This window comes from Dermacentor andersoni, chromosome 3 (assembly GCF_023375885.2).
Source record: "Dermacentor andersoni chromosome 3, qqDerAnde1_hic_scaffold, whole genome shotgun sequence".
NCBI lineage: Eukaryota > Metazoa > Arthropoda > Arachnida > Ixodida > Ixodidae > Dermacentor > Dermacentor andersoni.
Genome location: NC_092816.1, coordinates 203,723,309 through 203,751,292, shown reverse-complemented (window position 1 = coordinate 203,751,292; position 27,984 = coordinate 203,723,309). Strand labels below are relative to the sequence as shown.

Below are 27,984 nucleotides of genomic sequence, written 5' to 3'. Positions count from 1 at the left end.
TAAGATATGGTACGTTATGAATGTGTTGTGTGCTGCGAGGGTAAGCGTACAAAAAGTTCACCGTGTTTTCGCTATTTTCATTTGGGCCTCCACCTGGGATAGGATGAGTCGAATGAACTTGTTCCTCCCGGTCAAGAAAGGTGGGCTTGGTTTAGCTCATTTGTTTCTGCGACAAGTCGTCTCACGGTTTGTGTTTTTACGGGATCAAAACGATCCTTTTCTCCGGACAGTGATACAGGTACGGCTGTGTAGACAACTTCCAGGATTAATTGTTTCGGCTGTTCACAATATGCCAGGAACAGTGACTGGTTACCTACGTGAAGTGGTATGTTCATATAAGATGTTGAACGTACGTTTTTCACAGCAATACCTGTCCACCGTTACCAAGAAAAAACTATACAGAGATCTCGTGGACACGATGTTCCCTCCACCTTTGTACCGTTCTCCGCAACGTGGAGGCCCAGGACAAGACGTTCTAAAGAAAGTAAAAAAAAAAAATGCCAATACGGCCGTCAGCTAAGCCTTTTTTCTTCAAATTGCACACAAACACACTTCCCGTTAAGACCTGGCTTCACGGGAAGGGTATTTTCATTCCCTAGAGCACCGACTGCTTATTATGTAAAAAACCGGAAACAATAGAACATGCATTCCTACATTGCTGGGACGCCATCTTTCACTGGGTTGTTCTGTAGAGAACATTGAAAAAACAGTTACCCCTGGACCCATATGGAATACGCTTCTTACCGATTGATAGCGCCGAGGATGTCCCGTATGATCTTATTATGATCCTGAGCCTCCACGCTATGTGGAAAACTAGATTGCAATTTCAAAACGGTGACATTGTTGTTCGACCGGCTCGGGAAAACTTCATTGAGAGTGTTGTGTGTGTAAGAGATGCTTTCAAAGCGCTGCCTGATCCACCACAATGGATCTCCTTTTTTGATGAATTAGCGCTGTTAAAAAGATTTTAGTACCGTGTTGGCCAAAGTGTGGTCCACACGTTTTATCTTTGTAAACCTTGATTGAGTACGTCGAAGTCGGCAATAAAGAAAAAAAAAAAAAAGCCTCGGTAGCGCAGTAGGCAGCGCGTCAGTCTCATAATCTGAAGGTCGCGAGTTCGATCCTCACTCGGGGCAAAGGCGGCGCTCTATTTTTGCTCCCTGACGCGATGGTGCACTCATATTTAGGCACTATATACTGAAAGTATATTCCATTCTTATGCGGTGTAACTGCTTGACACTATTTTACTTTCTCAACTCCGTCTAAAATAGCAGTAAGGAGATTCGACACGTCTTGTCGTGCACCCTGTCTGCCTCGGTAGCGCAGTAGATTCCACTTCCGGCTACCGTTCGGTGCGGACGCAGAATGACTTGCTCCGGTGGGGCGGTGTTTGCGGCTCAGCCGAGCTGCGGAAACAGGTTTATTGGCGATGAAGACAAAGAATACCAAGTTGTTTTGCCGCAATTGCCTACAGGACCCTGCGTTTTGAATACTGTGTTCCTTCACGGGGACGTGACGGCAAGGCCATTTCGCGCCGAAGACTTCCGGGACATGCTGGTTCGTCTGGGACTACTGCCCGAGGTTGTCACCTTGGGGGCGTTCCAGATGAACCACGTTTGGGCGGTTACGTTCAGGAACTCGGAGTCTACGAAAAAAATGTGGGCGTGCGGCGAAGCTGAGGTAAAAGAAAGAAGGTGCCTAGTGTTGGACCCGGCTAACCAGGAGATACGCGTGAAGGTTTTCTGGCTCCTTCACCATGTCCCAGGCGAAGACGTCCGCGCGGCACTCGCAGCATATGGAAAAGCCGGTGACGTGACCAGACAACGCTGGCGTGTGCAAGGCATCACGGACAAAGGTTCGACAACGCGCACCTTAACCTTGAAGCTGAAGGCGGGCGTGACCATTGAGGATCTGCCACATCAGTTTTGAGTAGCCGGTATGATGGCACTTGTCGTAGCCCCTGGAAGGGCTCCCTTATGCTTGAGGTGCAACCGCACGGGACACATCGGGAGGGATTGTCGCGTTCCGCGCTGCTGTATTTGCCGGCGCTTTGGCCACGACGAGAGCCAATGTGTGCGGACGTATGCGAACATCGCAGGCCCCGCAAAGTCTGACGAAGTAGTACAAGAGCACGTCATGGATGCAGCTGATGCCGAGGAAGCGGCTGGTGGGTCCGACGTTACGCAAGGTTCAAAGGCAAAAGTCCTCGCTACGCTTGACGGGGCCAGCAGCACTGTCAAGCATGGAAAGGACGATAAAGTGCAAAGAACAGACGCGGACGTGGAAAAGTCTGCCAAGGACGCAGTGACTAAGGTCGCCACAAAGGACAGCAGCAAAGACAAAAAGAAGACAGAAGCGGAGAAGGCAACCCCTATGGACACCAGTGGCCCAAGCGGTACGGCGCCGAAGAGGTCCCTTGAGGAGAGCAATGACGGCGAACCAGGGAAAATCAAAGCGGTTCAGAGCGAGCCGCCTTTGGAGACAACCAACGTCCGGCGACCGACTTTGAAGCCGACGCCGAATGTGCCGCCCGATAGGAAACCGGCGGCGTCAACGCTGACATAGCATGAGAATGTGCCTAAGACGCTTTCCGTTTTTCCTTTTAGTTTTTTTCTTGGGGGGGGGGGGGGGGTTTGCGGGGGAACGGTGGGGTAGCGGGTGACTGCAACAAGACGCAAGTTTCGCGATGGAAATTCATAGATATGGCATCCAACAACGACAGTCCAGAGGATGGTTTTCGCTGCGCTATGCCGGTAAACGTGAGTGTGCAGCAAGTTATGGGCAGTGAATGTATGCCATGACCGCTACTTTTCCTTCTTCATAACATAATGAATTCCACCAATGTCGCGTTACGTGTCGGAAGTATAAATGTAAGAGGCCTTGGTTCTAAACGTAAACAGTACCAGCTAAGCAGGCTGTTCATGGAAACCAATCTTGACATTATCGCAGTGCAAGAAACTAAAATAGAAAGTGAAGAAGGAACGGAACGTATGGTAGCGGCTTTTAGGCCACGGTATTATGTGGAATTCCGGATCAAACTACAGAACAGGTATTCGGCTTTAACTCAGGAAGAGGACCTTAGTGTTGAAGCAATGAACGACAATCTCATGGGCATCATTAAGGAGTGCGCAAGCGCTGTAACGGCCGAAGAGAGAGTTATGCATGGTAGGGACGCGCCGGCCACTTATAATGAACTTCTTAAACACTTCTATCTCTCGCGGCGACAATACCCTCCTCCTCACCCCAAGCTCACTAGGCCTCAGGCACTGACATTCAGACTGTTGCAGACAGAAACCTATCCCAACCTGTTCACGTTACATGCGATATATCCGGAGATTTACACTGATGACGCGTGCCCTGCTTGCGGGGATAGATCAACACTTTCGCACATGCTCTGGGGATGTATCTCTATAGCAAGCCCTGACCTCAGCTCAGCTAGGTGGGAGGCGGCCCTCGGCAACCCACTTCTGGCTGAGCAACGTTGGGCTGTCCAGCAGGCCCACGATGCGGCTGGCAGGCTAGGCCTGTCGGTCCCGACGTGGGAGCGGCCCGCGACGTGCTAATACGCGTTCTGCAGGACTGTAAAATAAAAGTTACTCAATCAATCAATCAATCAATAGAAGTCGGTGGTAACGCCGTTAGACAGGAAACCAGTAAGCTATCGCAGGAGACGAAAGATCTGATCAAGAAACGCCAATGTATGAAAGCCTCTAATCCTACAGCTAGAATAGAACTGGCAGAACTTTCTAAGTTAATCAACAAGCGTAAGACAGCGGACATCAGGAACTATAATATGGATAGAAATGAACAGGCTCTCAGGAACGGAGGAAGCCTAAAAACAGTGAAGAAGAAACTAGGAATAGGCAAGAATCAGATGTGTGCGTTAAGAGACAAAGCCGGCAATATCGTTACTAATATGGATGAGATAGTTCAAGTGGCTGAGGAGTTCTATAGAGATTTATACAGTACCAGTGGCACCCACGACGGTAGTGGAAGAGAGAATAGCCTAGAGGAATTCGAAATCCCACAGGTAACGCCAGAAGAAGTAAAGAAAGCCTTAGGAGCTATGCAAAGGGGGAAGGCAGCTGGGGAGGATCAGGTAACAGCAGATTTGTTGAAGGATGGTGGTCAGATTGTTCTAGAGAAACTGGCCACCCTGTATACGCCATGCCTCATAACCTCGAGCGTACCGGAATCTTGGAAGAACGCTAACATAATCCTAATCCATAAGAAAGGGGACGCCAAAGACTTGAAAAATTATAGACCGATCAGCTTACTGCCCGTTGCCTACAAAGTATTTACTAAGGCAATCGCAAATAGAATCAGGAACACCTTAGACTTCTGTCAACCAAAGGACCCGGCAGGATTCCGTAAAGGCTACTCAACAATAGACCATATTCACACTATCAATCAAGTGATAGAGAAATGTGCAGAATATAACCAACCCTTATATATAGCTTTCATTGATTACGAGAAAGCGTTTGATTCAGTCGAAACCTCAGCAGTCATGGAGGCATTACGGAATCAGGGTGTAGATGAGCCATATGTAAAAATACTGGAAGATATCTATAGCGGCTCCACAGCCACCGTATTCCTCCACAAAGAAAGCAACAAAATCCCTATAAAGAAAGGCGTCAGACAGGGAGATACGATATCTCCAATGCTATTCACAGCATGTTTACAGGAGGTATTCAGAGGCCTGGAGTGGGAAGAATTGGGGATAAAAGTTGATGGAGAATACCTTAGCAACTTGCGATTCGCTGATGATATTGCCTTGCTTAGTAACTCAGGAGACCAATTGCAATGCATGCTCACTGACCTGGAGAGGCAAAGCAGAAGGGTGGGTCTGAAAATTAATCTGCAGAAAACTAAAGTATTGTTTAACAGTCTCGGAAGAGAACAGCAGTTTACGATAGGTAGCGAAGCACTGGAAGTGGTAAGGGAATACATCTACTTAGGGCAGGTAGTGACCACGGATCCGGATCATGAGACTGAAATAACCAGAAGAATAAGAATGGGTTGGGGTGCGTTTGGCAGGCATTCTCAAATCATGAACAGCAGGTTGCCACTATCCCTCAAAAGGAAAGTGTACAACAGCTGTGTGTTACCAGTACTCACATATGGGGCAGAAACCTGGAGGCTTACGAAAGGGGTTCTGCTGAAATTGAGGACGACGCAACGAGCTATGGAAAGAAGAAAGATGGGTGTAACGTTAAGGGATAAGAAAAGAGCAGATTGGGTGAGGCAACAAACGCGGGTAAACGACATCTTAGTTGAAATCAAGAAAAAGAAATGGGCATGGGCCGGACATGTAATGAGGAGGGAAGATAACCGATGGTCACTAAGAGTTACGGACAGCGACACTAAGAGTTAGGCAGCGCGTTAGTCTTATAATCTGAAGGTCGTGAGTTCGATCCTCACTCGGGGCAAAGGCTGCGCTCTATTTTTGCTCCCTGACGCGACGGTGCACTCATATTTAGGCACTATACTGAAAGTATATTCCATTCTTATGCGGTGTAACTGCTTCGCACTATTTTACTTTCTCAACTCCGTCTAAAATAGCAGTAAGGAGATTCGACACGTCTTGTCGTGCACCCTGTCTGCCTCGGTAGCGCAGTAGGCAGCGCGTCAGTCTCATAATCTGAAGGTCGTGAGTTCGATCCTCACTCGGGGCAAAGGCGGCGCTCTATTTTTGCTCCCTGACGCGATGGTGCACTCATATTTAGGCACTATACTGAAAGTATATTCCATTCTTATGCGGTGTAACTGGTTCACACTGTTTTACTTTCTCAACTCCGTCTAAAATAGCAGTAAGGAGATTCGACACGTCTTGTCGTGCAGCCTGTCTGCCTCGGTAGCGCAGTAGGCAGCGCGTCAGTCTCATAATCTGAAGGTCGTGAGTTCGATCCTCACTCGGGGAAAGGCGGCGCCCTATTTTTGCTCCCTGATGCGATGGTGCACTCATATTTAGGCGCTATACTGAAAGTATATTCCATTCTTATGCGGTGTAACTGCTTCACACTATTTTACTTTCTCAACTCCGTCTAAAATAGCAGTAAGGAGATTCGACACGTCTTGTCGTGCAGCCTGTCTGCCTCGGTATTCTACTTCCGGCCACCGAGCGTGACGGACGGCGAATCACGAGCTCCAGTGGAGCGGCGACAGCGGCCTTTGTTGGCCGCGGAAACAGGTGGAACAGCGATGACGACGCAGGCTATCAGATTATTTTGCCTCTACTGCCAAAGGGGCGCGTCGTGCTAAACACCGTGTTTTTGCACGGCGACGTGCGAGCTAGACCCTACAAAGTAGAAGATTTCCGGGACGCTCTTGGCCTAACAGGATTGCTGCCGGAAGTGCTTGCCCTCGGGGCCTACCCGATTAACCACGTCTGGGCTGTGACTATGAACACCGCGGACGCCACGAAAAGGATGCTGGAAGTCAAGGAGCTGAAGGTAAAGGGGCGGCGCTGCATCGTGGTCGACCCTCAGGATCAGCAGGTGCGGCTGCGTCTTCATTGGTTAATACATGGTGTGGCCGATGAAGATGTAAGAACGGCATTGGCGGCTTTCGGTAAAGCCGTACAAGTCACCCGAGAGCGATGGCGCGTTCAGGGTATCAACGACAAGGGGACGACTACCCGGTCCGTCTTGCTCAAGCTCAACAGCGGCGTGAAGGTGGGAGATCTCCCGCACCAAATTAGGGTCGCCGGTGAGCTGGCCCTAGTCGTCGTTCCTGGCAGGCCAATGCAGTGCTTGCGTTGTCAAGGCACTGGTCATGTACGACGAGACTGCAAGGTTCCCCGGTGCTCGCAATGCCGTCGGTTTGGACACGCCGAGGACCAGTGCGTACGTACATACGCCTCTATGACTGGGCCAGCCGAAGGCAATGACACAGCAAGGTTGGTAATGGACGCGGCCGAGGCCGAAGACGCGGCGAAAGGGGCAGGAGGCCAGGCAACCCCATGTGCTGTAGGTGGTGTGCTTGCACCTGATGCGGGCGCGGGGACACCACCGGACAAGGAAAACTCTACGGAAGGCGTGGAAAAAAAGCCAGCAGAAGAGACCAAGGAAGAAAGCAAAATCAGCCTAACGGAAGCTAGCGAGCAAATGAAGACAGATGAGGACCAGTCGGCGCAGAACGACCCTATGAGCAGCAATGTCGGAGCCTCGGTCAAACGGCCTCTAGAGAAGGCTGCAGACAGCAGCGCAGCGAACCAAGGAAGTGGTGAAGACGGGCCGCCTTCGAAGACGCCAACGGGCAGGCGCAGCAGCTACAAGCCACGACCGAACACCGCTAACGCAGACAAGAAGTCCGAGAAGAAGCCGCCACCGCTCTCCAGTGGTACCGGTCCACCGGGCGGCTCCGGAGGCGTCTAGCTGTGTGCTAGGCGCTAAAGGTAAACACCATGCTCCGGGCCAAAACTTTTCACTAGACCTATAATCATGGCTCCCAACCCGTCGCTTAGATTGGCCACGCTAAACGTTCGAGGTCTGGCCGCCAAGCGAAAGCAGAGCCAAGTGTGTAGGCTGCTGGTGGACTATGACCTGGACGTGTTAGCCGTGCAAGAGACAAAAGTAGATGGTGATGAAGAGACCCGCAGCATGGTGCAGCGGTTTACGCCACGGTACTACGCGGTAGTGAGCCACGCCTTAGGGACGTCGGCGGGCTGCGTGCTGTTTGTTAGAAAATTACCCGGTATAACGGTGCAAGGTTTTTATTCATGTCCAACTGGTAGATTAGTTTTCTGTGATTTTGCTTTGCATGGAATTGAATGGCGGGTGGTATGTATTTATGCACCAAATGCGTTGGAGGAACGGGCTTTGTTTTTTTCCATGTTAAAAGAGTATATATCTTCTGAAAAGCAGATGGTGCTGTTAGGTGATTTTAATTGTGTTCTCAATGCCCGAGATCGGTCAAATAGAGGTTTAAGGAGCGATAAAAGTAGGGATGTTTTGAACGAGATAATTACTGAATGCGAATTAGCGGATGTGGCGGAATGTATGATAGGGACGCGAGATGTGCGTTTCACGCACTTTCAAGGAAACAGCCATGCGCGCTTAGATCGTATTTACTTGTTGCTTCAAGCAATACCAATGTGTAATAGTTACAGTGTATATCCTATTTCCTTCACTGATCATTGTCTGGTTAAATGTGACTTAGGAAGGAAGAAAAAAAGGCGGCAGCTTCTCTTGGGAGCTGTGGAAAATGAATTCAAACTTAACTACTGACGAAAGTTTCGGAGAATATGTATCGGACTGCATCAAAAAAATTCTAATGAGCGGCGAGGGTGAATTAAAAGATCGATGGGAAGTGTTTAAACAGTGCATTAAAATGAAAGCCATCGATCGTTCCGTCGCAATAATGCATGAAACAAAAAAGAAAGAGAAGGAACTGCGAATAATCTTGGAAAAGCTGACAGAACTGGAGTGCCAAGAACCGGGAGCATACAAAAGCGACATACGGAATATTAAACAGAAACTTGAACTGCATGATGAGGAACGCTATCGCGGAGCGATAGTTCGTGCTCGAGCCGAATCCTTTGCGATAGGGGAGGCGCCCACAAAAAGGGCGCTCGGACTGGAAAAATCGCACGCTCGACGTAATCATATTGATGTGATCGAGGTGGGTGGTAACGAAGTTACAGATAATGATAGTATCGCACGTGCGTTTTTCGAACACTACGAAAATCTGTTCGCATTTAGGCAGGTGGACCTAGAACGGTTTAAGACGAACTTCTTGCAAAGAATGCCTCAACTGACTGAAGAAAGAAAAGTTGCATTAGAAACGCCGATAACTGTTTTTGAAGTGGAACGCGCAATTGACAGTTTGAATCCTGGCAAGTCACCGGGCCCTAATGGGCTTTGCGCTCTGTGGTACAAGCGGTTTAAAAAGGAATTGTCAGCAGTACTTGTAGCAATTTTTAACGAAGCGTACGATGGTAAGGCGTTACCGCCATCTTTTGGTCAATCACACTCTGTGTTGATTCCGAAGACAGAGGATGTAGATAAGTTGAAAAGTGTAACATCATACAGACCAATAGCACTCACAAATGTAGACTATAAGATACTAATGAAAGTCTTAGCAGCTAGACTTCAGTCGGTTGTTAAAGACATAGTCGGCCCACACCAAACGTGTGGAATTAAGGGTCGCACTATTGCGACGAATGTTCACAAGATGCGCTCAGTTCTTGAATGTTGTGACTCCCTTGAAGCGTGTGTGGCCATACTTCAATTGGATCTGGAGAAGGCATTTGATTGCGTAGCGCATGCTATTTTGTTTGCAGTGTTGGAACACATTAATGTCGGATCCGTCATCACGGATGGTGTAGCTCTGGCGTATCGGAACTGCTCTACCAGACTAATTATTAACAAAGAATTGGGGGCCCCCATTAAAGAGCAGCGTTCCGTGCGTCAAGGCTGTCCCATCAGTCCACTTTTGTTTTGTATATATATTGAAACATTATGTTTGTCAATAATTGAAAATAATTCTATCCGTGGTTTTCGTTTACAATCTTCAGAGGTAAAACTGCTCGCATATGCCGATGATGTCGCGGTATGTTGTATTGACTACGAAGGCATTGAAGAAACAATTCAAAGTGTTAAATTTTTCAGCGACGTTACAGGAAGCCGAGTAAACTGGGGAAAGTGTCTGGGATTTTGGCACGGCGTGTGGCCGTTCACCCCGGGCATTTTTGCCAATGTTGTATGGCAGAAAACGCCTGTGAAGTACCTTGGTGTGCCACTTGAGTTCTACAAAAATAATAATGACTACTGGCAGCAACAAGCAGAACTCTTACGCGAAAAGGCGAATGCTTGGAGGGCGAATTATCTCTCTATGTTTGCGAGGGCAACCGTGTGTAACATGTTTTTTGTGGCTAAGCTATGGTATGTGATACAAGTGATGCACTGTTCTAGGGTAAATGTGCAGAAACTTCATAGGGTTTTTGCGACCTTTGTGTGGGGATCGACGTGGGAAAGGTGCAGTCGCACAAATTTGTTCAGGAGTGTGAAGTGTGGGGGACTTGGACTGGCACACCTTTTTGTCAAACAATTAGTTAATAGATTTTTCTTTTTTCGCGAGGTCAGCGACCCATTTCTGCAGACGGTGTGCCAGGCCAGATTAGGGCGACTGCTACCTGAATATGTTATTAGCACGCAAGTCCTGATGGGGACGGCACAAGGTTATTTTCGGGAAGTAGTAGCGAGTGTGCGATTTTTGAGTGTGCGTTTTTCTAATGATTATTTATATTCTGTTAAAAAGAGGAAACTGTATAAAGACTTATGTGATATAGTGTTGCCAATCCCGTTGTACAGGGCGATATACAGTGCAGGCCTGGGTCAGAACGTACTCAAACGGGTTAAAAGAATGCAAGTAGCACCAAGTGCAAAAACTTTCTTTTTCAAACTGCATACCGGAACTCTCCCTGTAAGAACCTTCTTAGAGGAGCGTGGGTTTTATATGATATGGGGGTCTCACTGCATTATTTGCAAAAAGCCCGAAACGATCGACCACGTTTTCCTTCACTGTTGGGAAGCGGTGTTCTTCTGGGATGTGTTGCAGAGGACAATCAAAAAAGAATTCCCACTAGACACACATGGAATTAGGTACCTCGCGATAGACAACGAAGAAGGTGTACCTTTCGATCTAATCATGCTGACAGGCCTGCACAGTATATGGCGCTCAAGAATGACTGGCTTCTACTGTGAACCGGATGCAAGACCAGCAAGGCTGTACTTTAGAGAGAGCATTGCTCGGTTTGTAGAAGTGGAAAAAACAAAAGAATGTCTTTCTCCCTGGGTAGCCAGGGTAGAAACCTTAGTCACACTAAAGGAATTTTAAGTGACAACGTCAGTCAGAAGACGACTGATGGCTTTTCGCTCAATGTGTTGACACATTGTATTGTAACCCCGTCTTGACTTTTCATGTGTTGTAAGTGTATTGTCGTTTCAAAACCGGTAATAAAGAAAAAAAAAAAGCCTGTCTGCCTCGGTAGCGCAGTAGGCAGCGCGTCAGTCTCATAATCTGAAGGTCGTGAGTTCGATCCTCACTCGGGGAAAAGCGGCGCTCTATTTTTGCTCCCTGACGCGATGGTGCACTCATATTTAGGCACTATACTGAAAGTATATTCCATTCTTATGCGGTGTAACTGCTTCACACTATCTTACTTTCTCAACTCCGTCTAAAGTAGCAGTAAGGAGATTCGACACGTCTTGTCGTGCACCCTGTCTGCCTCGGTAGCGCAGTAGGCAGCGCGTCAGTCTCATAATCTGAAGGTCGTGAGTTCGATCCTCACTCGTGGCAAAGGCGGCGCTCTATTTTTGCTCCTTGACGCGATGGTGCACTCATATTTAGGCACTATACTGAAAGTATATTCCATTCTTATGCGGTGTAACTGCTTCACACTATTTTACTTTCTCAACTCCGTCTAAAATAGCAGTAAGGAGTTTCGACACGTCTTGTCGTGCAGCCTGTCTGCCTCGGTAGCGCAGGTTCCACTTCCGGCCACCGTTGTGTGCGGACGTGGGTAACATGGGCTCCCAAGGAGCGGATTCAGCGGCCCTTTCAAGCCGCGGAAACAGGTCTTTTGCCTCAGTCGACCAGGACTACCAAGTTGTATTGCCTCAACTGCCAACAGGTCAGGTTGTTACGGATACCATTTTTCTTCATGCGGATTTACGAGCGCGCCCATACCGAGTGGAAGATTTTCGCGATGCCTTGGAAAATCTTGGAGCACTTCCGGACGTTATCGCTTTGGGGGCTTACAGGATGAATCACGTTTGGGCCGTGACATTCAAGAGCGCTGAAGCAACGAAGAAAATGTTGTCAAAAGGGGAATTCCGAGTGAAGAGTCGCCGGTGCCTGGTAGTTAACCCCAACGACCAAGGCTTACGAATGAAACTGCACTGGCTTCTTTACGGGGTCAGCGACGATGAAGTACGTGCGGCCTTGGCTCCGTATGGAAATGTTACGGAAATAACGAAGGAAAAATGGCGCGTACGCGGTATCACGGAAAGAGCATCGACAACCCGCCTAGTGACCATGAAACTGGGAGCCGGAGTCACTACCGACGACCTACCCCACCAGTTGCGTGTAGGAAGCGAACTCGCCCTAGTAGTTGTGCCCAACCGAGCACCATTATGCCTCCGTTGCAACACCACTGGCCACATTCGACGTGACTGCCGTGTGCCTCGCTGTTCCCAGTGTAGGCGCTTCGGCCACACGGACCTAGACTGCGTGACCACATATGCGAGCATCACCGGAAAAGCAACGAAGGACGCGGATGCAGAGCTCATCATGGATGAAGCAGACGCCGAAGAAGCCGCTGGTGGGCGAAAGCAGGCCGACACAAAGAGCGCAAATCAAAAAGTTGCCCCTACCGACGCGTGGAAAGGTGTTTTTGCTGATAACACCACACCCCAGACAAACGGAGCCCCTGTGACGGGGGAAACACAAGAGGCGGACAAAGTCAAACCCGTAGAAGCAGCGTTGGGTGCGGAAGCAGAAGCGGACGCACAGCCAATGGAACTTGAGCCAGGTGCTTCTACCAAGAGACCGCGCGACGATGTAGGCAGCGAAATGGGCAAGCCCAGTGCAAGTAGCGGAGAAGAACCGCCCACCAAGACAGTCGTGAAGACCGGCCTTCAATTGGGCAGACGACCCAGCTCCAAACCGAAACCCAGCCTCCCTCCTGACCGGAAAACTGAGGGAAATAAGCCCTCGTAACAACGAGGGTCAACGCACAGAGCAGCGATTCCTCCACTTACGAACACCGAGCACCTACCATGGCATCAAGTCCCCTAGCAACAGAGCCACAGCGGCATCGACCCGAGAACTGCTGGCTGGACGCGACGTTGCCCGTCGCCGGAAAGAATCGACCGAGTGGCAACATAAAAGATCGAGGTAAACTCCATGCGGTCCACCTGTTTCAGATTAACCATGACAATTAACCTTAAGAAGCCCCTTCGTCTAGGCACTTTAAACGTTCGCGGTTTGGCGAGCAGGAGACGCCAGTACCAATTAAGCCGGCTTCTTCAAGAAAATGATTTAGATATTGTCGCCGTGCAAGAGACAAAGGTGGAAAGCCAGGAACAGACGGACCGCATGGTGCAACCATTTAGAGCAATGTATAACGTCTGCGTGTGTCATGCGGTTGGAACTTCTGGAGGATGCGCACTCTTTATTCGTAACAGTGCTGGTATTGTAGAGGAACAAGTTATTATATGTGGAACTGGCCGATTTGTCATACTTGATTGTTCTTTTTCTGGCTTTAAGTGGCGCATATTGTGCGTGTATGCTCCAAATGATGAATGTGCACGTAGAATTTTTTTTCAACAGCTAGAAGAATACTTGAAGTGCGAGCGATACCTTATATTGATGGGGGATTTCAACTGTGTGTGCAGAGCACAAGACCGAGCTAATCAAATGAAACGAAGGGATACGAGCGCACAGTTTTTAAACATACTTGTGAATGATTATGAATTAGAAGATGTCGGTATTCTGTTATCGACAGGCAAAGCTTCCGTTTATACGCAGTATCAAGGTGAAAGTCATGCGCGATTAGACCGAGCTTATATTGCAATGCAGCTCGTGCCATTGTGTCAGAGTTACGAGATTAAACATGTATCCTTTTCTGATCATAGTCTAGTGACGTTTGATTTAGGGCAAAAACGAAAAGAAACGAAATTTAATTGGGATCTTTGGAAGTTTAATACCAAACTGCTAGATGATGAAAGCTTTATCAGAGATATAAGTGAAATGATTAATTCCTCTATGACAGCGCAAACTAATCACTGTATTGAAACATGGGAAACTCTCAAAACTGATGTTAAGAGAAAAGCGATAGAAAAAGCTACTGCGCTGCGCCGCAAGGAAAAACAAGAAGAAAAAGAATTAACAAGCGAACTAGAATTGCTCATGTCTACAGAATGTCAGAACGCTGGATCTTGCATGAAGCAGATAAAGGAAACAAAAAGTAAGCTCGAACTTATCGACCAAGAACGATACAAGGGAGCCATGGTACGAGCGCGAGCGGAACGATTGTGGAATGGGGAAACGCCTACTAAACGGGCGCTAAGTGACGAGAAGAGATATGCGACAAAAAATGAAATACAAGCAATAATATATCAAAACGAGGAAACTTCCGAACCCACAATGATAGAGCGAGCATTCGTAGATTATTATCGTGAACTGCTTGGGAACAAGAAAAAAATAATAGAAGGGTTTGAGCGAGATTTTCTTCATCTTATGCCACGCCTAGAAGATGACATTAAAGCAAGCCTGGAATTTCCAATCACATTGCGAGAAATTGAAGACGCTATAGATGGACTTGGTGCAGGAAAGGCTCCCGGGCCTGATGGTTTAGGTGCGCCCTTTTACAAGGCTTTCAAATGTCAGCTCAGCCAATTATTGCATAATGTCTTCAAGGAAATGTATGCAACACAGCGAATGCCGCCATCGTTCCGAACGGCTCATACAGTGCTAATCCCTAAGTGCGAGGATCCGGTTAAACTGATGTCAGTAAAGTCTTATCGACCAATAAGCCTCACGAACTGTGATTACAAAATATTCACGAAAGTGTTAGCAAAGAGACTTCAAAGTGTTGTAACGCGACTAGTGGGACCACATCAAACATGTGGAATCAAGGGCAGGACTATTTCCACCAATACACATGTAGCTCGCTGTGTTCTTGAGTGCTGTGATGCTCTCTCATGTCAGGTTGCAGTGTTGCAACTAGATTTGGAGAAAGCGTTTGACAATGTGTCACATGAAGTACTATTTTCAATATTAGAATATGTTAATGTCGGCGGACTGATATTAGAAGGAGTAAAAATGGCCTACTCAGAGTGCAGCACACGCATCATTATAAACAAGAAGTTAAGTGAACCAATCCAGCTTCTCTCCAGTGTGAGGCAGGGATGTGCAATTTCCTCATTACTTTTTGATATTTACTTGGAACCTTTCTGCTTGAGTATAATTAATAGTCAAAGTGTACGCGGTTTTATGCTTGAAACGGCGGAAGTCGAGGTCCTCGCATACGCTGATGACATTGCTGTCTTTTGCAAAGATGCCGAAAGTATCAAAGAGGTGGTTAGGTTGACTGGCGAGTTTTGCAAGGAATCTGGCTGCAAGATCAATTGGGAGAAGACCGTAGGTTTCTGGCATGGAGAGTGGAGAGAGAAGCCTGAATTATTTGCTAGCATCCAATGGACAGCAATGCCAACAACGTACTTAGGTGTCCCATTACAATGTTATGAAGACACCGAACTGTATTGGAACGAGGAAACAGAACGCTTGAAAGAGAAGAAGCAGGGATGGCAAGGTCGAAATTTGTCAATGTTTGCCCGGGCAACTACTTGCAATCTATTATTAGTTGCCAAGTTATGGTATGTTATGCAAGTATTGTTTATGTCGCGTACTAACTTACAAAAAATTAATAGATTCTTTGCAGTGTTTATTTGAGGAGGAAGTTGGGAACGAACGAGTTGAACTAACCTGTTTTTGTCCGTCAGAAAAGGTGGTCTTGGTCTGTCGCACCTGTTTATCAGACAGATTGTGTCGCGTTTTATATTTTTAAGAGATCAGTGTGACCCATTTCTGCGTACAGTTATGCAAGTTTGTTTACACAATGCACTACCTGAATTCATCGTCTCTACAAATAAGACTACGATAGCCTTTCGCATGCTTAAAGTAAGGTTTTCCATAGAATACTTGAGTACAGTAAAAAAGAAAAAGCTCTACAAGGATTTGCTGGATGTTATGTTACCTCTGCCAGTGTACAGAAGCATATACACTGGAGGCTGTGGACAAGACGTCTTAAAACGGGTTAAACGAATGCCGATACGACCGCATGTAAAATCCTTTTTCTTCAAGCTCCATAGAAACACTCTACCTGTAAAAACGTGGCTACAAGATAAAGGAATGGTTGTACCGTGGACAGTCAACTGCATACTGTGCCAAAAACCAGAGACAATAGAACATGTATTTATTGAATGCTGGGATCCCATATTTCACTGGGACATCCTTCAGCGAACTATCAAAAAGGACTTACCTATTACACCACATGGAATCCGATACTTACCAGTTGAGAATCACGGCGACATTCCCTACGATATGATAATGATACTCAGCCTCCATAGTATATGGAAAACCCGAATGTCGGTAAGACATGCCGACACTAACGCTCGGCCTGTAAAGGAAAATTTTATTGAACATGTAGCCTAAATGCGAGAGCTGTACCGAGCCCAGCCAGAAACACCTGATTGGGTTACACTGTTTGATGAGTTGATCAATTTCAAAAGTTTTTGTGATCCTTCTGTTGTTTCTGTATGGTGTAAACAGGCAATAAAGAAAAAGAAAAGCCTCGGTAGCGCAGTAGGCAGCGCGTCAGTCTCATAATCTGAAGGTCGTGAGTTCGATCCTCACTCGGGGCAAAGGCGGCGCTCTATTTTTGCTCCCTGACGCGATGGTGCACTCATATTTAGGCACTATACTGAAAGTATATTCCCTTCTTATGCGGTGTAACTGCTTCACACTATTTTAATTTCTCAACTCCGTCTAAAATAGCAGTAAGGAGATTCGACACGTCTTGTCGTGCACCCTGTCTGCCTCGGTAGCGCAGTAGGCAGCGCGTCAGTCTCATAATCTGAAGGTCGTGAGTTCGATCCTCACTCGGGGAAAGGCGGCGCTCTATTTTTGCTCCCTGATGCGATGGTGCACTCATATTTAGGCGCTATACTGAAAGTATATTCCATTCTTATGCGGTGTAACTGCTTCACACTATTTTACTTTCTCAATTCCGTCTAAAATAGCAATAAGGACATTCGACACGTCTTGTCGTGCAGGCTGTCTGCCTCGGTAGCGCATTCTGCTTCCGGCTCCCGAGCTAAACGGATCGTAGGATCATGGGCTCCAATGGAGCGGCATATGCGGCTGTTAGCCGCGGCAACAGGCTTTCGACGGAGGAAGATAAGGATTTCCAGATTATTTTGCCTCGGCTACCTACAGGACGCATTGTTTTAAATACAGTTTTTTTGCACGGCGACGCTCGTGTTCGCCCGTTCCGTGTGGAAGATTTCCGGGACGCGCTTCAAGCTGTTGGTATGCTCTCTGGCGTCGTCGCCCTTGGAGCATACCAAATCAACCATGTATGGGCGGTGACGATGAAGACAGCCGAGGCTGCCGAAAAGCTGGCTGCCCTGAAGGAGCTACAGGTGAAGGGGCGTCGCTGCCTGGTCATCGACCCCAAGGAACAACAGGTGAAGCTTCGTATCCACTGGCTTCTGCATGGGGTGGACGACGAAGACGTCAAGACCGCGCTGGCCTCCTTCGGCAAAGTGACGGAAGTGACCCGGGAGCGCTGGCGAGTGGATGGCGTTTCCGACAAGGGCTCGACGACCCGAGCAGTGCTGCTGCAGCTGAAAGCCGGAATGAAAGTTGACGACCTGCCCCACCAGATCCGCGTCGCAGGCGAGCTTGCGCTGGTGGTAGCCCCAGGTCGCCCCATGCAGTGCCTACGCTGCCGGGGCTCTGGCCACGTTCGACGAGAATGCAAGGTTCCCCGTTGTTCCCGGTGCAGGCTTTTTGGACACAACGACGCGGACTGTGTACGCTCTTACGCAGTAGCCGCGGGCTCGGCGCAGAGCGAGCCGTCGGCATCAGAACATATGATGGACGTGACCGAGGCGGAGGAAGCGGCCAAGGGTGCTGGAAACAGCAACGTGGCGGCAGAAACGAGCGCGACGACCAAGCAGGCCGAAGCAGGAAGGAATAATATCCCTCCCCCTAAGGAACCAGCAGCTACAGTCGAGAGCGTGCAGACGGCCCCGCAAGAAAATGAGAGCCACCCGCGAGCTACGGATGCAACGCAGGCAGAGGCGGACGACAACGCGACCCATGCTAGCGCCCGCGTCGAATCCGTCTCGGCACCGGTCAAGAGATCCCTGCAGCACGAGGAGAAAGTCGACGGAAAGGCCGGCGGTGACTCCGAGCCACCACCCGCTAAGACGCTACCCGGAAGGCGCTCCACCATCAAGCCTAAGCCGAACTTGGAGGCTGACCGCAGGCTCACCCCGAAGCCGACCAAAGACGAACTCGGACGACGGCCACCGGATGGCCACGGAGGCGTCTAGCGGTCAGCTAGACGTTAAGGTGAGCACCATGCTCCGGGCCTTCTCCCCTCCCGTTTAAATCAGTAATGGCTACCAACCCGTCGCTTAGCCTCGGCACGCTAAACGTTCGAGGTCTGGCCGCCAAAAAGAAACAGAGTCAGGTTTACAGACTACTAGTGGACCACGACCTCGACGTTTTAGCCGTGCAAGAAACCAAGGTAGACGGCGAGGAGGAGACCGGGAGCATGGTGCAAAGGTTCACGTACAACTACTATACGGTAGTGAGCCACGCCTTAGGGACTTCGGCGGGATGTGTGTTGTTCGTGAGGAAGCTTCCAGGACTGGTTATTGACGGTTACTTCTCGTGCACTTCCGGTCGACTTGTCGTTTGTGATTTCAGTTATTGCGATGTCAAATGGCGCGTGTTGTGCATTTATGCACCTAATACAGTGCAAGAGAGGGCAACTTTCTTTTTGAACCTAAAGCATCACTTCTCTGTGCAAAAAACAATAGCCTGTGTAGGGGATTTCAACTGCGTATTGAATGCTGAGGATAGGTCTACGCGACGCGTAGTTTATGACAAAAGCAGCGATATCCTCGCACAAATTATACATGAGTTCGAATTAGAAGATGTCGCTGAGTGTTTTCGGGCTGACCGAGACGTGATGTACACTCACTTTCAGGGCACAAGTCACGCACGATTAGACCGGATCTATCTATCATACGATTTGGTAGAAAAATGCCAGTGCTATGCAGTTACGGCCATATCATTCTCGGATCACTGCCTGGTAAAATGCAGGGTAGGCAGCAAGAAAGAACGAAACAAATTCGTTTGGGAACTGTGGAAAATGAATTCTGAGCTGCTACGAGATGAAACTTTTAATGAAAAGGTAGTGGCTGCTCTGAATTCTTTTGCAACGGATAGTTCTATAAAGTTTGGCGAGGAATGGGAGTTGTTGAAGCAAACCATCAAAATGAAAGCAATTGAAAGAAGTAGCGTACTGCGTTATGAAGAAAAGGCCAGTGAAAAGGATTTAAAAACATTGCTGGCAAAATTGGCGACGCTGGAATGCAAGCAACCGGGCGCTTATCAAGACGATATGCGCGCTGTTAAGAAAAAGCTCGAAGTGTTCGACGAAGAACGCTATCGAGGCGCACTCGTGCGTGCTAGAGCAGAAAGACTAACATGCGGGGAAACGCCAACGAAAAGAGCGATGGGACTAGAAAAAAAACATTCCAGACGTAAGCAGATTGAGGCCATTGAATATGAAGGGGTGGTATTAACCGATAACAATAACATAGGGCATGCGTTCCTTGAGCATTACAAAAAACTTTTTGCATTCAGGCCTGTCAACATGCACGATTTCAATAATTTATTTTTGCAACGAATGCCACAGCTGTCGTCTGAAGTTAAAGAAACCTTAGAACGACCATTAACAGAACATGAAGTGATGAAGGCCATCGAAGACCTGAATCCTGGCAAGTCGCCAGGTCCAGACGGTCTTTGTACCGCCTGGTACAAATCTTTTAAAGGCCACCTAGCTCATATCTTAACCGCCGTTTACAACGAAGCATACGAACTGAAAATACTTCCACCATCCTTTGGCCAGTCCCATACCGTACTAATACCGAAAACAGAAGACACCGAAAAGCTCAAGCAACTTTCATCATACAGACCCATTGCGCTTACTAATTGCGACTACAAAATATTGATGAAGGTGTTGGCACGGCGTATGCAGTCAGTCATTAAGGATGTAGTCGGCCCACACCAGACGTGTGGAATTCGCGGAAGAACCATCTTTACTAACATTCATAAGTTGAAGTGTGTGCTGGAGTGTTGTGATGCCATGTGTGAGGCAGTTGCGATCCTCCAGCTAGACTTGGAGAAAGCATTTGACTGTGTTTCTCACGAGATATTGCTCACCATCCTTCAACATGTTAATTTTGGCCACATAATCACTGAGGGGGTGACCATGGCGTACCGGAGTTGCTATACGAGACTTATAATTAATCAAATGCTGGGGGCCCCCATTAACGTGAAGCGCTCCGTTCGCCAGGGTTGTCCACTCAGCCCACTCCTGTTTTGTGTTTACATAGAAACGCTATGTCAGGCCATCATTGAAAATGAATACATTAAGGGATTTTGCCTCCAAGCAGCAGAGGTGAAGTTATTGGCATATGCTGACGATGTGGCTGTATGTTGTAAAGATACGCAAAGTGTATTGAACGCAGTGAGCATCGTCAGACAGTTTGGTAATGCCACTAATAGCTTCGTGAACTGGCAGAAATGTTTGGGGTTTTGGCACGGGGAATGGGCGTCCACACCAGACCACTTTTCCAACGTAACCTGGGTCACGACGCCAGTTAAGTACCTTGGCGCACCCCTTGATGCCTACAAGGACAGTAGCGAATACTGGAAGGAGCGAACAAAAGAAGTAAAAGAAAAAGCCGACCGATGGAACGCCGTTCACTTGTCCATGTTCGCGCGAGCTACAGCGTGCAACACGTTTCTCGTGACAAAGATCTGGTACGTGATGCAGGTCCTACAGTGCTCTCGGATTAATGTGCAGAAACTGCACCGCGTGTTCGCTGTATTCGTGTGGGCATCGAGCTGGGAGCGATGCAGCCGAGATAATCTCTTCCGACGCGTGAAGGATGGTGGTCTGGGGTTGGCGCACCTTTTCTTGCGTCAACTGGTGAATAGATTCTTCTTCTTTCGAGATACAAACGACCCATTTCTGCGCACGGTGATCCAAATGAGGCTTTCAAGATCACTTCCCGAGTTTGTAGTAGGTACCGAAATAATGCCAGGATCTGTCCGTGGGTTCTTTCGGGAAATAGTTGATAGTGTTTCTTTTTTGCGTGTTCGTTTTTCAAGTGAATATTTGTGGAATGCAAAACGGAAAAAGTTATACCGTGATTTGTGTGATAGTGTATTGCTTGTACCCATGTACAGAGCCGTGTACAGTGGAGGCCCAGGCCTAGACGTCTTGAAAAGGGTGAAGATGATGCCAGTTCAACCAGCCACGAAATCTTTCTTCTTTAAATTACATACCGGTACCTTATCTGTTAAAATTTTCCTGGAACAACGTGGGTTCTACATGCCGTGGGGAACCCACTGCCTCATTTGTAAAAAACCGGAAAGCATAGATCATGTCTTCATCCACTGTTGGGAGGGGGTTTTCTTCTGGGACGTGTTGCAAAGGACTTTGAAAAAGGAGTTACCGATAGATCCACACGGAATCAGGTTTCTGGCAGTTAATGATGACGAAGGATTCCCGTACGACCTTATCATGCTAACAGGCCTCCACTGTTTATGGCGCGCAAGAATGGCGGGCTACCATTGTGACCCGGATGCCCGACCGGCGCGTTTATACTTTCGAGAATGTATGCAAAAATATGTAGAAGTGCAGAAGTTGCAACAGCCTGTTCCTGAGTGGCTGCCGAGGGTTGAACCCCTGACAGCGCTCAAGGAATTTTAATACGACAATGTCATGCCACAGTAGCGGACGGCAACGAATGTGTATATTACTGTTTCTTGTTCCGTTTTTGTATTCATTATTTCCTTTTTGTCTTTTTCTTTCGTTTCTGTGTATATCATTTAAGGAATGTGTGTTGTGGTGACATGTCGAGGATTGGCAATAAAGAAAAAAAAAAAAAAAGCCTCGGTAGCGCAGTAGGCAGCGCGTCAGTCTCATAATCTGAAGGTCGTGAGTTCGATCCTCCCTCGGGGAAAGGCGGCGCTCTATTTTTGCTCCCTGATGCGATGGTGCACTCATATTTAGGCGCTATACTGAAGGTATATTCCATTCTTATGCGGTGTAACTGCTTCACACTATTTTACTTTCTCAACTCCGTCTAAAATAGCAGTAAGGAGATTCGACACGTCTTGTCGTGCAGCCTGTCTGCCTCGGTAGCGCAGTAGGCAGCGCGTCAGTCTCATAATCTGAAGGTCGTGAGTTCGATCCTCACTCGGGGAAAGGCGGCGCTCTATTTTTGCTCCCTGACGCGATGGTGCACTCATATTTAGGCACCATACTGAAAGTATATTCCATTCTTATGCGGTGTAACTGCTTCACACTGCTTTACTTCCTCAACACCGTCTAAAATAGCAGTAAGGAGATTCGACACGTCTTGTCGTGCACCCTGTCTGCCTCGGTAGCGCAGTAGGCAGCGCGTCAGTCTCATAATCTGAAGGTCGTGAGTTCGATCCTCACTCGGGGCACAGGCGGCGCTCTATTTTTGCTCCCTGACGCGATGGTGCACTCATATTTAGGCACTATACTGAAAGTATATTCCATTCTTATGCGGTGTAACTGCTTCACACTATTTTACTTTCTCAACTCCGTCTAAAATAGCAGTAAGGAGATTCGACACGTCTTATCGTGCACCCTGTCTGCCTCGGTAGCGCAGGAGGCAGCGCGTCAGTCTCATAATCTGAAGGTCGTGAGTTCGATCCTCACTCGGGGAAAGGCGGCGCTCTATTTTTGCTCCCTGATGCGATGGTGCACTCATATTTAGGCGCTATACTGAAAGTATATTCCATTCTTATGCGGTGTAACTGCTTCACACTATTTTACTTTCTCAACTCCGTCTAAAATAGCAGTAAGGAGATTCGACACGTCTTGTCGTGCACCCTGTCTGCCTCGGTAGCGCAGTAGGCAGCGCGTCAGTCTCATAATCTGAAGGTCGTGAGTTCGATCCTCACTCGGGGAAAGGCGGCGCTCTATTTTTGCTCCCTGATGCGATGGTGCACTCATATTTAGGCGCTATACTGAAAGTATATTCCATTCTTATGCGGTGTAACTGCTTCACACTATTTTACTTTCTCAATTCCGTCTAAAATAGCAATAAGGACATTCGACACGTCTTGTCGTGCAGGCTGTCTGCCTCGGTAGCGCAGTAGGCAGCGCGTCAGTCTCATAATCTGAAGGTCGTGAGTTCGATCCTCCCTCGGGGAAAGGCGGCGCTCTATTTTTGCTCCCTGATGCGATGGTGCACTCATATTTAGGCGCTATACTGAAGGTATATTCCATTCTTATGCGGTGTAACTGCTTCACACTATTTTACTTTCTCAACTCCGTCTAAAATAGCAGTAAGGAGATTCGACACGTCTTGTCGTGCACCCTGTCTGCCTCGGTAGCGCAGTAGGCAGCGCGTCAGTCTCATAATCTGAAGGTCGTGAGTTCGATCCTCACTCGGGGAAAGGCGGCGCTCTATTTTTGCTCCCTGACGCGATGGTGCACTCATATTTAGGCACCATACTGAAAGTATATTCCATTCTTATGCGGTGTAACTGCTTCACACTGCTTTACTTCCTCAACACCGTCTAAAATAGCAGTAAGGAGATTCGACACGTCTTGTCGTGCACACTGTCTGCCTCGGTAGCGCAGTAGGCAGCGCGTCAGTCTCATAATCTGAAGGTCGTGAGTTCGATCCTCACTCGGGGTAAAGGCGGCGCTCTATTTTTGCTCCCTGACGCGATGGTGCACTCATATTTAGGCACTATACTGAAAGTATATTCCATTCTTATGCGGTGTAACTGATTCACACTATTTTACTTTCTCAACTCCGGCTAAAATAGCAGTAAGGAGATTCGACACGTCTTGTCCTGCAGCCTGTCTGCCTCGTTAGCGCAGTAGGCAGCGCGTCAGTCTCATAATCTGAAGGTCATGAGTTCGATCCTCACTCGGGGAAAGGCGGTGCTCTATTTTTGCTCCCTGATGCGATGGTGCACTCGTATTTAGGCGCTATACTGAAAGTATATTCCATTCTTAGGCGGTGTAACTGCTTCACACTATTTTACTTTCTCAACTCCGTCTAAAATAGCAGTAAGGAGATTCGACACGTCTTGTCGTGCAGCCTGTCTGCCTCGTTAGCGCAGTAGGCAGCGCGTCAGTCTCATAATCTGAAGGTCATGAGTTCGATCCTCACTCGGGGAAAGGCGGTGCTCTATTTTTGCTCCCTGATGCGATGGTGCACTCGTATTTAGGCGCTATACTGAAAGTATATTCCATTCTTAGGCGGTGTAACTGATTCACACTATTTTACTTTCTCAACTCCGTCTAAAATAGCAGTAAGGAGATTCGACACGTCTTGTCGTGCAGCCTGTCTGCCTCGTTAGCGCAGTAGTCAGCGCGTCAGTCTCATAATCTGAAGGTCATGAGTTCGATCCTCACTCGGGGAAAGGCGGTGCTCTATTTTTGCTCCCTGATGCGATGGTGCACTCGTATTTAGGCGCTATACTGAAAGTATATTCCATTCTTAGGCGGTGTAACTGCTTCACACTATTTTACTTTCTCAACTCCGTCTAAAATAGCAGTAAGGAGATTCGACACGTCTTGTCGTGCACCCTGTCTGCCTCGGTAGCGCAGGGATTCGGCTTTCTGCCGCGCTAGCGAGTGGACGTGCCGATCATGAGCTGCGTAGGAGCGGCTTCAGTGGCCCAGCAGGGCCGCGGTACCAGTAGTTTTGCCTCAGAAGACCCGGAATACCAAGTTTTGCTGCCTCAATTGCCGACAGGTCGGATAGTTTTAAATACTGCTTTTCTGCATGCGGATGTGCGTGCCAGGCCGTATCGTGTGGACCATTTCCGAGATGCGTTGGCTAGCTTAGGCCTATTTCCTTACGTCATCGCCCTAGGGGCGTATCAGATGAGCCACGTTTGGGCGGTGACTTTCAAGACCGACGAAGGCGTGAAGAGGCTTTCAAGCGCCAAGAACCTCAAGGTGAATGAACATCGGTGCATTGTCGTTGACCCAGCCAATCAGGCCGTGCGGCTGAAGCTGCATTGGATGCTTCATAACGTGTCGGACGAGGATGTACGGACAGCCCTGTTACCGTTCGGAAAGGTCACGGACGTTTTCCATGAAAAGTGGCGTGTTCAAGGAGTTCGAGATAAAGCATCGTCGACACGTGCGGTGTCTCTGGTTCTGAAGACTGGTATGACCGTAGAAGACCTGCCCCATCAACTTCGTGTAGCTGGTGAGCAGACCCTAGTTGTGGTACCGGGCAGAGCACCCCTTTGCCTGAAGTGCCGAAACATCGGACATGTCCGACGTGACTGCCGCGTCCCGAGATGTGCAGTATGCCGTCGCTACGGCCACCAGGATACGGAATGTGTTAAGACTTACGCATCCGTCGCAGGACCTGCGCTTCGAGAGGACGTGGCTGACCTGTTAATGGACGAGGCTGGCGTTGATGAGGCTTCCCGCGTGCTAGTATCACCGGCGGACACAGTTGCAACACCTTCTGTGCCGGCTGCTAAATCCACGAAGGTGGCAAATGTGCTGCCTACGGACCAGAAAGATGCAGTGCAAAGGGCATGCGACGAAGGAACCAAAGAAGAATCGGCCGTGAAATCCGCCACTGCCGAGGAGACCGCCACGGAGCACGGACCGGCAACTCCCTTGATGGACGTCGAAGAATCGAGTGCAAGCAATGCGGCTATGAAAAGAGCGAGGGACTCGACCGGCAACCTGGACGGCAACCTTGACTATGGGGCCAAAGACGAGCCGCCGCCAAAAGCGCAGGCGGGTCGTCGTGTTCCCGTGCGCCTGAAACCAAACATACCGCCCGACAGACGGCCGGCGGCAAAGCTGCCTAAGTAGGACCCGGCGCCTACTGGGGCGCCTGGACTAACGTCGTGAAGAGATGGCGTCCTTTTTGGAATCTGGCTTCGCGTACGCTCTAAAGGTACGCGTGTGGATCGAGTGGTTTTCAGTGGAAAAGTTATGCATGCAATATTTTCTGCAGTCTGTCCGGATTGCTTGTTCTTCAGCGGCACCGTGCGATCGGCTTGCTTTTGCAGATAAATGGCGGTAAAACTAGAGAGAGCATTGAGAGTTGCCACGCTAAATGTTCGGGGCCTTGGAGCGCGAAGGAGGCAATATCAACTTAGCCGCCTGTGTATCGAGAAGGAACTCGATGTAGTTGCCTTACAAGAAACTAAAGTCGAAACCCAAGAGCAGACCGATCGCATGGTGATGCCTTTCACGGCGCATTACAATGTGTGCGTGTGCCATGCGAATGGCACATCAGGCGGATGTGCGTTGTTAATACGGAAGAGTGCTGGTATAATTGAAGAAAGTGTAACTGTTTGTGAAACTAGTCGCTTGCTTATTGTAGATTTTTCTTTTTCTCACGATTTGTGATGGCTCGTATGCGTTTATGCGCCAAACAATGTGAATGATCGTTTTTTGTTTTTTGAATGTATCGAGCAATATCTAAAGTGTGATCGCTTCGTCATATTTCTTGGTGATTTTAACTGTGTGTGTTCTCCGGAAGACCGACTAAAAAGGGAAATGGTTCGCGATAAAAGTGCTCTCCTTTTGAGCAGATTAATTGAAGACCACAACTTAGAAGATGTGGGCCGAGCCCTCACTGATGGTATGATTCCGCAGTACACGCACATTCAGCGAAATAGCCGAGCAAGGCTGGACAGAGTGTATGTTTCTGACGACTTGATCACCCTTTGTAACAGTTATAACGTCGCACCGCAATCGTTCACGGACCATAGCTTGGTAAGCTTCTCGATTGGGGAAAAAGTTAAAAGAACACGATTCAACTGGAACATGTGGAAATTCAACGAAAAGCTGCTTGATGATGAACCATTTGTGCGCAGAGTTAAGGAAAAGATAACAGAGTTGATGACAAATGAGGACGAATATTTTATTGCGACATGGGAGGAATTTAAGATTCAAGTTAAGTTCATTGCAATAGAAAGAGGAAGCAGCCTTCAGCACGATAAATTACAGAAACAAAGAGAGCTGCAACGACAGCTAGAAGATCTGTCAAGCGCACAAAATGCGGATCACGATCAATTAGCTGAAAACGTAAAGAAAGTAAGACACGAGCTTGAAGTTATCGACGCCGAGCGATACAAAGCAGCAGTTATACGCGCTAGAAGCGAACGCCTATGGATGGGTGAGATGCCAAACAAACGGGCAATGAGCGATGAAAAGCGTCCCGCGTCAAGAAATGAGATCGAACCGATACGTCTTCCAAGCGACGCGACGTCAGACGCTTCGTCGATCGAGAAAGCTTTTGTGGAGCACTATCGCGAATTGTTCGGCAATGTGACACGTTCTGGACTGGTCTTTGAGAGTGAATTCATGAGCGAAATGCCAAGGCTGGATGACGACGTTAGAGAAAGTCTTGAGAGACCAATAGCTGTGTCCGAGATCGAAAGGGCGATAGAAGAGCTGCCGTCAGGCAAATCGCCAGGGCCGGACGGCTTAGGCGCCGCTTTTTACAAGGCATTCAGTCAGGAGTTTGCGTGTATATTGCACCGACTACTCTCAGAGGCGTATGAATTTAAAAAAGTCCCACCCTCATTCCGGACTTCACACATAGTATTAATTCCGAAAACAGATGACCGGGAAAAGCTCCTTTCAGTAGGTTCATACAGACCGATAAGTCTGACCAACACAGATTACAAAATAATATGAAAGTACTGGCTCGACGGTTTCAAAGCGTGATTCAGCAGCTTGTAGGGCCACACCAGACGTGTGGCATTAAAGGCCGCACCATTTTCACGAAGACCCACATTGCAAGGAATGTGCTCGAAAGTTGTGATGCCATTGGGGGTCGGGTGGCAATGTTGCAGCTAGACCTTGCGAAGGCGTTCGACCGGGTGTCACATGAGGTGCTTTTCGCTATACTGCAGTACTGTAATGTTGGGAGCATCATTGTAGATGGCGTTAAAATGGCTTATGAAGACTGTTACACGCAGCTTATAGTTAATAAGTGTCTTAGTTCGCGGGTACCAGTCTGCTCGTCTGTACGGCAAGGCTGTCCCTTGTCTCTTTTGCTTTTTGCCCTGTACCTCGAACCCTTTTGTATGGCAGTCATACGGAATGAAAACATTCGTGGTTTT

The 27,984-nt window shown here is 48.3% G+C and overlaps 1 protein-coding gene and 15 non-coding genes across 16 annotated transcripts; all 16 read left to right on the top strand.

Moving 5' to 3' along the window:
- Positions 1–1,063: 1,063 nt before the first annotated feature.
- TRNAM-CAU (transfer RNA methionine (anticodon CAU)) lies at positions 1,064–1,136 on the top strand. The gene has a single exon. It is a non-coding gene; the product is annotated as a tRNA-Met (tRNA).
- Positions 1,137–5,602: 4,466 nt separating this feature from the next.
- Positions 5,603–5,675, top strand: TRNAM-CAU (transfer RNA methionine (anticodon CAU)). Its single transcript has one exon. It is a non-coding gene; the product is annotated as a tRNA-Met (tRNA).
- A 173-nt stretch (positions 5,676–5,848) lies between these two features.
- On the top strand, positions 5,849–5,921 carry TRNAM-CAU (transfer RNA methionine (anticodon CAU)). The gene has a single exon. It is a non-coding gene; the product is annotated as a tRNA-Met (tRNA).
- A 5,062-nt stretch (positions 5,922–10,983) lies between these two features.
- Positions 10,984–11,056, top strand: TRNAM-CAU (transfer RNA methionine (anticodon CAU)). Its single transcript has one exon. It is a non-coding gene; the product is annotated as a tRNA-Met (tRNA).
- A 172-nt stretch (positions 11,057–11,228) lies between these two features.
- On the top strand, positions 11,229–11,301 carry TRNAM-CAU (transfer RNA methionine (anticodon CAU)). The gene has a single exon. It is a non-coding gene; the product is annotated as a tRNA-Met (tRNA).
- Positions 11,302–16,357: 5,056 nt separating this feature from the next.
- Positions 16,358–16,430, top strand: TRNAM-CAU (transfer RNA methionine (anticodon CAU)). The gene has a single exon. It is a non-coding gene; the product is annotated as a tRNA-Met (tRNA).
- A 173-nt stretch (positions 16,431–16,603) lies between these two features.
- Positions 16,604–16,676, top strand: TRNAM-CAU (transfer RNA methionine (anticodon CAU)). The gene has a single exon. It is a non-coding gene; the product is annotated as a tRNA-Met (tRNA).
- Positions 16,677–21,769: 5,093 nt separating this feature from the next.
- TRNAM-CAU (transfer RNA methionine (anticodon CAU)) lies at positions 21,770–21,842 on the top strand. Its single transcript has one exon. It is a non-coding gene; the product is annotated as a tRNA-Met (tRNA).
- Positions 21,843–22,014: 172 nt separating this feature from the next.
- TRNAM-CAU (transfer RNA methionine (anticodon CAU)) lies at positions 22,015–22,087 on the top strand. Its single transcript has one exon. It is a non-coding gene; the product is annotated as a tRNA-Met (tRNA).
- Positions 22,088–22,259: 172 nt separating this feature from the next.
- Positions 22,260–22,332, top strand: TRNAM-CAU (transfer RNA methionine (anticodon CAU)). Its single transcript has one exon. It is a non-coding gene; the product is annotated as a tRNA-Met (tRNA).
- Positions 22,333–22,505: 173 nt separating this feature from the next.
- Positions 22,506–22,578, top strand: TRNAM-CAU (transfer RNA methionine (anticodon CAU)). The gene has a single exon. It is a non-coding gene; the product is annotated as a tRNA-Met (tRNA).
- A 172-nt stretch (positions 22,579–22,750) lies between these two features.
- TRNAM-CAU (transfer RNA methionine (anticodon CAU)) lies at positions 22,751–22,823 on the top strand. The gene has a single exon. It is a non-coding gene; the product is annotated as a tRNA-Met (tRNA).
- Positions 22,824–22,995: 172 nt separating this feature from the next.
- On the top strand, positions 22,996–23,068 carry TRNAM-CAU (transfer RNA methionine (anticodon CAU)). The gene has a single exon. It is a non-coding gene; the product is annotated as a tRNA-Met (tRNA).
- Positions 23,069–23,240: 172 nt separating this feature from the next.
- TRNAM-CAU (transfer RNA methionine (anticodon CAU)) lies at positions 23,241–23,313 on the top strand. Its single transcript has one exon. It is a non-coding gene; the product is annotated as a tRNA-Met (tRNA).
- Positions 23,314–23,485: 172 nt separating this feature from the next.
- TRNAM-CAU (transfer RNA methionine (anticodon CAU)) lies at positions 23,486–23,558 on the top strand. The gene has a single exon. It is a non-coding gene; the product is annotated as a tRNA-Met (tRNA).
- Positions 23,559–24,523: 965 nt separating this feature from the next.
- LOC140216606 (uncharacterized) lies at positions 24,524–25,717 on the top strand. Its single transcript, XM_072286984.1, has one exon. It carries the CDS (start codon positions 24,524–24,526, stop codon positions 25,715–25,717), a length of 1,194 nt encoding a protein of 397 aa, XP_072143085.1.
- The last annotated feature ends 2,267 nt before the right edge of the window (positions 25,718–27,984 follow it).

Coding starts and splice junctions, on each gene's coding strand:
- LOC140216606 (XM_072286984.1), top strand. CDS start 24,524: ATGAGCTGCGTAGGAGCGGCTTCAGTGGCCCAGCAGGGCCGCGGTACC.